The 8,264-nt window shown below is 40.5% G+C and overlaps 1 protein-coding gene across 4 annotated transcripts in view; it reads left to right on the top strand.

Annotated features, from left to right (window-relative positions):
- patj (PATJ crumbs cell polarity complex component) overlaps nt 1-8,264 on the top strand; it is a 355,365-nt gene that overhangs the window by 2,261 nt on the left and 344,840 nt on the right. For all 4 annotated transcript variants that reach the window (XM_067990267.1, XM_067990266.1, XM_067990265.1 and 1 more), the window contains exons 2-5: nt 1,704-1,762; nt 5,033-5,202; nt 5,992-6,204; nt 6,773-6,912. In XM_067990267.1, the coding sequence (XP_067846368.1) occupies nt 1,741-1,762; nt 5,033-5,202; nt 5,992-6,204; nt 6,773-6,912 (545 nt within the window). In that variant the 5' untranslated portion in view covers nt 1,704-1,740. The remainder of the gene's footprint in view (nt 1-1,703; nt 1,763-5,032; nt 5,203-5,991; nt 6,205-6,772; nt 6,913-8,264) is intronic.

Below are 8,264 nucleotides of genomic sequence, written 5' to 3'. Positions count from 1 at the left end.
ATAAATTGCTGCTCACCTGGAAAAAGTGTTTGGGGCCCTGTGGAAGGTGAATGGGTAGTTGTTGCATCTCCTGCACTTGCACGGGAAGGAGAACAGGTACTAAGGGTGATGGAAGAATAAACCAGGGTATCACCCCCTTCAGAATGCTGAGATGGGAAAGGAGGATTGGATGTGTTTGGTGGTAGTATCGCATTGAAGGTGGTGGATATGCCAGAAGATTATCTTTCAAGGAGGCTGGTGGGTTGGAAAGTGAGGAAGAAGGACTTTAGATCTGTTGTGGTGGGGTGGGGGGAGAAAAGAGGTGAGGGTAGGAAATAGAACAGACCTGGTCGAGGATCCTATCAATTAAAGTGGAGGGGAATCATCGGTTGAGGAAAGAGGAGTCCATTTCGGAAGCTCTGGTGTGGAAGATGGCATCATCAGAGCAGATGTTACAGAGATGGGAGGGTCATGACATATGATGACCTGGAACTGAGAAACCTGGAGGAGGAGTTAGCCTCATGGCGAATGTGCCTCTGCCAAAGTTCCCCACATGAGGACCTGGATTAAACATTTGGTAATTAGTACGCCTGGGACATGGCATTGGACTTGGCATCAGAAAACTCTCAGACTTTGGATGACCGCTGCATTTCCTGGAGCTGTTTATGTGGACATACGCTCATATATCTAGGGCTCGGTGGCTTCTACAATTGTGTTGCAGAGAGTTAAGCAACTACTGCTGAAGCTCTGCACCTCCAACTGTTGGAGCTAGCATTGAATGGGATATGGTGCGTGTAAATACTGTGGTCAGGAAGATGGTGGCAATGCATTCACACATCTTATAGTGAATAGTGCCGCTCACCATATTGCCCTTAAAGAGCTCCTGGTACCTGCTGCCCACCATCAAGAAAGCAAAGCCGTGCTTGCTAATTCTATTTCAACCAACTTTGGGGGGAGGAGGTAAAAGCAGTTCTTTTGGAGTCAGAGTAGCTCCAAGGTGACAATAGAAGCTTGGAACCGAGAATCTTCCATGGCTGACTTGGTAATCCGATACTTGAACCAGGCAAATGTGCAGTACTCCAGGGCACTGCCGATAATTAACCAGCCAACCTAGCTCACGATTGGAACCTGATGGGGAATATCTGCAACTGGGGCAGAAATTCTTCAGTTGGTTCCAGCTAACCCTGCAAATCTATGCACAATGGGAATGGTGGTCCTCGCTGGACAAGGTGCGGGAAGGAGCTGGTTTTAGCTAGTCAAACTCCAGCAGGATCTCTGTGTGTACTTGACTCTGCCAGTTGTATTTAAGCTTTTTGGATTTGTGTAAATTGGATGTGACCCGATGAAGGGAGAGTGAACATTCCATGCTGGGCAAACAGAAGCCTTACAGTTCAGTGTAGATTTCTTAGTAGTTTGATTTAAATACTCTTAAATATAATGAGGGGCCTCTTTATGTGTCAGGCAACAGGCTGATCAATCAGAAGTGTAAATGTTCCCAATATCCATAGCCTCTTTAGGTCATGTGCCTAAGTATCAGTTTCAGGTATCAATTTAGTCAAACTTTGGTGTACCCTCATCAAAGCTCCACTGTAGCACGGTGACAAGAACTGCATGTAGTAGGTGCTGCATAGAAAAGCATCGTAATTGTTGAATTAGAAACTAATTTGAGTTGGATGCCATGTATTTTTTTGTATTTCTTGTCAGTAGTATTCTCTCTATTATAGATTCCTTGAAAAAGACGAAACAGTCGAAGATATAATCATGCCAGAAAATCCTGTAACAGGTACTGCCGTAGTCCATTACAGAGTCTTTTCTTGTTTTTTAAGTAACTGAAATGTCTACGGTCTATAATTTAAAAAAATTCTTGAGACTTCCTGTTTGTCTCACCTTTTTGCTTTTGCCACAATTGAATATATGAACATACAAAATTGACAGTGAGGAAAAGAACAACTGGTCCATCAAGCCTGCCCCACTCCATGATGGCTGGAGCATTGTGACTAAACACTTCCGCCCTCTGAATCTGATTTACTGACATATATAAAAAAATTATGTCTCCAGCCCCATTCATTTGTGCTGTTAGGCTTGCGCTGCCGCCAAATCTGTCTCTGTAGTCTTGTCACCGACCGTCTCTCCCTGGTCTTCCAGCTGCTTTGCATCAGGCCTCCAAGCACTTGCCCTATTTTCAGCCGCCCTAACACTGCTACTCTTCTGCCCTGCCAGTTGGCCTAGCCTCACTCCGTTTTGCCCCACCAGACCCTTCAAAAAAAATTGTCTCATTCTTCAACTTTACATTTTGAAATTATTTCGAGCCAAGTTTTATTTTTAATGGCCTCTCCACTGTTAAATTGAAACTTATTATTTCTGCCCACTCCAAAGTACAGGGTAGGAATGATGGAGGTAGTGAGTGACATAGAGAGAGAGGACATGGGGGGGCTGAAGAGGTGAAGTAAAGGGATGGAAGCTGACGGGATGAGGGAATGGGGCTGAGTGGGTGATGATGTGGAGGGGAAGGGAGTGTGGGAAGGAGCAAATGAGGGGAGAGGTGATGGGAGATGAGTGGCAAGGAAATGGTGGGGGAGTGAATGGATGGGTGATTGGAAGAAATAAAGTCAGCATGGCATAGGCAAAGATAGAGGCTTGAAGAGGTACTGCAAATGAGAAAGTTGCAGGGACATAATGAGAATGAGGGGGTGATAAGAAGGGTAGGGTACAGCGTAGATGGGATACTGAGAAGCAAAAGTGATAGGGTGATGATGAGGGTAGTCGGGAAACAAGAGTGTTATAGTGAAGTGAGAGCAGATGGGAAGGGAGCCGTTGAGGCCTACAAGCTGCATTTTCTCCATGTTCACCACTGAAAAATGCAATCTGCAGCCCTTAGCAATTCTTCCACTCCATTCACCCACTATTTTCCATATGAAAAGAAAGAAGTGAGAGAGAAAAATGCAAAGATGAGCAGTTGTGCCAAATACCACGTTCCTCCCTAGCCAATCAAAGGACTTGCCTAACTCCAGCAGTCCCGCTATACTACTGTCAAACTCCAGGATCATTCCCCAGTGCTACCAAGGCACAGGACTGCTCTCAAGGTCAGCTAAACCCCATTTCTGCTCTCCAGTACTGCTAACTGCAAGATATACACCTCCTGTTGGTGCCTCTTGCATACCATCTTGTTCTATATTCTCAGCTTTAAAATGGATAAAAATGAAAAATATAGGAAAAGGAAATATATGTAAAATAAAGCCAGATCTGGCAAGCAGGATCAGGGCCTGGGAGAAAAGGGGCAAAAGAGACTGTCTCCTCTGACTTACTGTAAGCAATACTACAGGAGATTTGCTAATTATATAGTCACATTCTTAGGGCAGAATGGTATGTAGAGTGTGGGCAGATGTTTGTTGGGCTAAACAAAAGCATGATTCAACCTTCCGAGGAACCAATTAAAAAATAGTTTTAGCATTGAGCTCATCTCTCAAACTCATTTACCAATTCTTTTTGGTGATCACTGGTAGTGCCTTTAAGGTCACTGCTGCAAATAGGCAAATTCAGATCATTGTAGCTACTTCCAAATACTGAGGTCAATCAGAGGGCAGCTATATTTAGTTGTAAATTTCATGCTTCATGCCAACGATTGGCTTTTTCTTTTTTTAAAAAAGTCTGGTGTGTGATGGGTGAGCTTGATGTAAGACCTTTAATTTATAAGTAGCAGATCTCTGTGGCTGATGGTAAGTCAGAGGATATGCTATTTTAGCGTATATAAATAGAATACATTATAATTCTCCCAAGACCCCAGTCTCACTAATGGATGCTGACTACCTTGACTACCTATCCTGTGGCAGATTGAATTTTAAAAAAATCTTTGGATCCATATTTGGTATCGTAGGAGCATATTCTGGAAAGTATTTTACGATAGTTTCTTGGGCTCAGCATCACCGACCACACCCATTTCCAGAATGTACATTTCCTGCCCAATTCCTGCACATGACCGTGAGACCCAGGAGAGAACCCTTCCACTGTCCACCAGTTAAACCATGTATCATGTGAAGCCACAGGATTCTCCTCTGCTTGAAAAACAGACTGAGTATATACCTTATCAGACCGAGACTTGGGCCCAAACCAACAGACAGTTTATTTAAATAAATGAACAGGATACGGTATAAAACAGTGAGTCACAAACGACACTATTCTCCTTGATATAAAATAATAAATACGCAACTCACTTTCTCATAGACTTTAAAACAGACATTCACTTCTTCTGGTATGAAACATGCTGCTGTTTCAAATCTAGTCTAGCTTCTCTGCTGGCCAGCACAATCTTAAAAACATAGAACTTCTCTGCTGGCTGAAAAGCAGGCAGTCCACCTGACCCCCATGCCTAGGAAATGTGATAAAAAGAACTGTGATACCCAGGTGTGACCAAATTGTGACACAGGAAGTGTGACAAAAAGGAAGTACATGCTAGATACAAAACACTTATTAATAATTCCAGCAGATATCACATGACATTACCCACAGTGAGTTGGAGGATATGATGTTTTATAGCAATTGGGGAGGGAAAGGTTAGCAACAAAGTGTAACAGGGAAAGTATGATCGTAGGAAGTCCGCATTACATGCAAGACTTTGAATATATTGTTGTCAATGTCCTGTGCTGTTGCTGTTAGAAAATTGCATACCACTTTATTTCACTTTGGATGATAAGTACATCATTTACTTTCATTCCAATTCTTGCATTGTGCCATTACATTTTCATTCCTAGCCCAGTGCTCTCAATCTCAAACCCTTCAAATTTGCATAACTGGTCCTCTGAGGCCACAATCTCCTCTTCCCCTGCTTCCACACTCTAGCTCGAGCACCCCTCCCCCCCCACCCCCGACAAGTCTCCCACCCCAACACATCTAAATACTCCCACACTACAGATGCCTTCTTCACTGCAATAATGTCACCTATGATTCGATGTGAGCAATGCCATTAGAGATCCACTAGAATATGCACTATAACAAATGTTTTACATAATTGCAATTAGAGAATGCTAATTTTTTCTATGAATTTTTCAATGTACAGTAGATAAACAGCAGGTTTTACAAGCACTGGATCGCCTGCAGTTACGGTTACGCGAGAAAGGAGATTCATCTCAGCATGAGAAGCTAAATATTTTACGTGACACAATTGAAAGCCCTCTGTTTAATCAAATACTCACCCTTCAGCATTCCATCAAACAGCTGAAGGAACAGGCAAGTGTTTAACTGTTCCTATGCTATTGTATATGATTCTGTCTTCAGGTGTTTTGCTTGAAAAATACATTGCATTCTGAGATTAATAATATTTGATCTAACTTTTGTGAAGCTGTACTTGAGTTCCAATTCAAAAAAACAAATTCAGATTGTTCTATGACAAATATATGTATTCTATTTAGACTGGCTGTTCCCAGCCATGCAGCAACCAATTTTGAAGTGATTACAATATAGACCAGACAAAAACTCCCATAAATGTTTTTAAAAAAATGTGGAGTCTTTTATGATTTGGAACAGAACAGATCTATAAATTGTCATAGGAACTTAGGAACAGGAGTAGGCCATTCAGCCCCTCGTGCCTGCTCCGCCATTTAATAAGATCATGGCTGATCTGTGATCTAACTCCATATACCTGCCTTTGGCCCATATCCCTTAATACCTTTGGTTGCCAAAAAGCTATCTATCTCAGATTTAAATTTAGCAATTGAGCTGGTATCAATTGCCGTTTACAGAAGAGAGTCCCAAACTTCTACCACCCTTTGTGCGTAGAAATGTTTTCTCATCTCGCTCCTGAAAGGTGTGGCTCTAATTTTTAGACTGTGCCCCCTACTCCTAAAATCCCCAACCTAAAATCCCATTGTGAATTAAAGAAACCTTCCTTTAGGGAGTAACTATTTCATTACTGAGTTTAGTTGCAGTCTTCTGGGCAGCCTGTTTGTCAGTGAATGCACTTAAAGTTCAAATGATGCAAGATCATAAAAGTGCAACGTATTGTCTGTCTGTCCACAGCTGAACCACATGTCCACAAATTCATCTCCCAACTTCGACTTTTCACAAACGGGACTCTTGGTGTTCAATCCAGAACATTCTGTTAATAACCCAGATTTGGCCCAAAATGCAAAACTGTTTCCAGATACTCCAATTTACGACCAACCAAGATTGTTACAAACACCTGAAAGAACACAAGATGAGTTTGATAATGTTATTCAAATTATAGCTCAGGTTAGTGTTTCTTTTTAACATGTTACAATAAACTTTTATTATACAAATAAACAGTGCTAAGGTACTGATGGCACCATTTGGGTGAAATTATGATATTACCTCTTTGGCTACTATGGGATGTTGAAGTGTGAAAATTCCTAGTGGAAAGTAGCCATGGAATTTATATTTATTTTGAAACTGACATGATGTTGTTTTAACTGTGGCATTTTGGATTGAGCCTGGGTAAGAATGTTTCGCTGAATCACACACCGCAATCTCCTGAGTTATTTGATCAGTTTACCTTTTAACAACTCTACTAGGTACAATATTCAATGATTTGCTAATTTAATCGCTACTTATTGTACAGTTTCAATGCAATTTTTCTGAAATCCTGCATAATTTTATGTTAATTATCGTTGTCAGGGTTATTTTTCTTTTGTAATTGTAATCCATTGTAATTGTGGTGCATCTGCCTGGTAAAATCATCTGGTTTTGTTTAAAATAATGTTTGGCAAATCGGATATTCATGTACTCCATCTCTAATTTAATATGTACCCTGTATTAACTCACCTTTTTAAAAATTTCTCAGGGAAGACAAGTAGAATATATTGAATTAAACAAGCCAGCAATGGGAGGCCTTGGATTCAGTGTGGTCGGTCTTAAAAATGACAATATGGGTGAACTTGGTATCTTTATACGGGAAATACAAAAAGGAAGTATAGCAGACAGGTAGGATTATGTTTTAACCACATGCTTTTGATACTGGTAGTCTTGAAGTTTGGATTTAAAACAAAAATAATTGAATTCCAGAGTGTTTTGAGAAATCCACATTAATGGCTTCTTAAGCAGTCATGTTTCAATTTTTTTTTTTCTTTTTTCCATTTTCTAGGATTTTCCAAGGCAGCTTAACTTTTTTGGATGTCCTAGTGTACTGTGTAAACTTTTTCCCTTGTGGTAAAATCATTTCCCTTTGCAACATTGAGCATATTGTACTTACATATTTATTTTATGAGAAACCATTAAACATGGAATACTCTCTTCATTAATTTAGGAATTAGTACAAAGCATAAGTTACCAGAAGTATAACTTAATAAGAGAATACTGTCATGGAGTGATAGATTGCAGCTTTGTGTTTACAGTTTTCTATTTGTGTTTACTAATCTTTACTTAGTCAACTGTATGCTTTTTCTTAAAAGGAAATGTGAATTATACGTGGAGACTGGATTAGAATGCTGCCCTTTCTTGGAACTAGGTTTGAATCCAAGTATGCTGATGGGATCAGTCCCCTCTCTGTTCCGGCTAATTCAAAATGAAATAATGAGCCAGAAATTGCTGGAAAAATAAGGCGAATTAATGCCGCTCGCCATTATTAGTTGGTAAAAAATCCAGCAAAGAAGAAATACGGCACGAGTTCCAATTCTCCACACATTGCTGGATGATTTGCGCTGTTCCGCCAATAGCCTCGACAAAAGCGCAAAAATTGCAACCTTGCCTTGAGGCTTCCCATTGAAATTAATTGCACATCATGAAATTGCTGGATTTACGCTGTTAATGCAAATTTATCTCACCAGCCATTTAGGGTTGGTAATTCTTGTGTAAAGGACCATGTTAATGACGTGATTTATGGTCCTGACTTGACACTCAACCTTGGAGGCCCAAAAAGGGAACAATGAAGCTGTGGAGTCTTACTCCAGCAGGTAGTGAATTGTTCCTATAGGTTCTTTTAAACTTCTTACCTGTTTTTGCAATATTTTTGTGCCAGTCTTGCCATCTACACTCCTGTTAGTGTTGGAAGGCAATAATTTTCAGGCTGCAAGGTTTTTTGACCCGCAAAAATGCAAATTAGATAGATTTCTTTCAGAAAATAATTTTGGGATATAGTATATGAGTAATTTGAGACATAACATGCAAAGTATAGCATGCTTGGGAGGAAAAAGGTGACTTGGCACCTATGGTTCTCAAAGCTCTCCACCACTGCCATTTTCCTTGTGTCATTTCTGGGTCTGTTCTAGACTAATTCAAAGAGATTGCTTGCTATGATTCGTCAACAACCCCATTATGCTTGTATCATGTGACTACCG

The sequence above is a fragment of the Heptranchias perlo genome, chromosome 9 (assembly GCF_035084215.1).
Source record: "Heptranchias perlo isolate sHepPer1 chromosome 9, sHepPer1.hap1, whole genome shotgun sequence".
NCBI classification, from domain to species: domain Eukaryota; kingdom Metazoa; phylum Chordata; class Chondrichthyes; order Hexanchiformes; family Hexanchidae; genus Heptranchias; species Heptranchias perlo.
The sequence above is the reverse complement of the archived record's forward strand: the minus strand, read 5'-3'. Positions and strand labels throughout refer to the sequence as shown.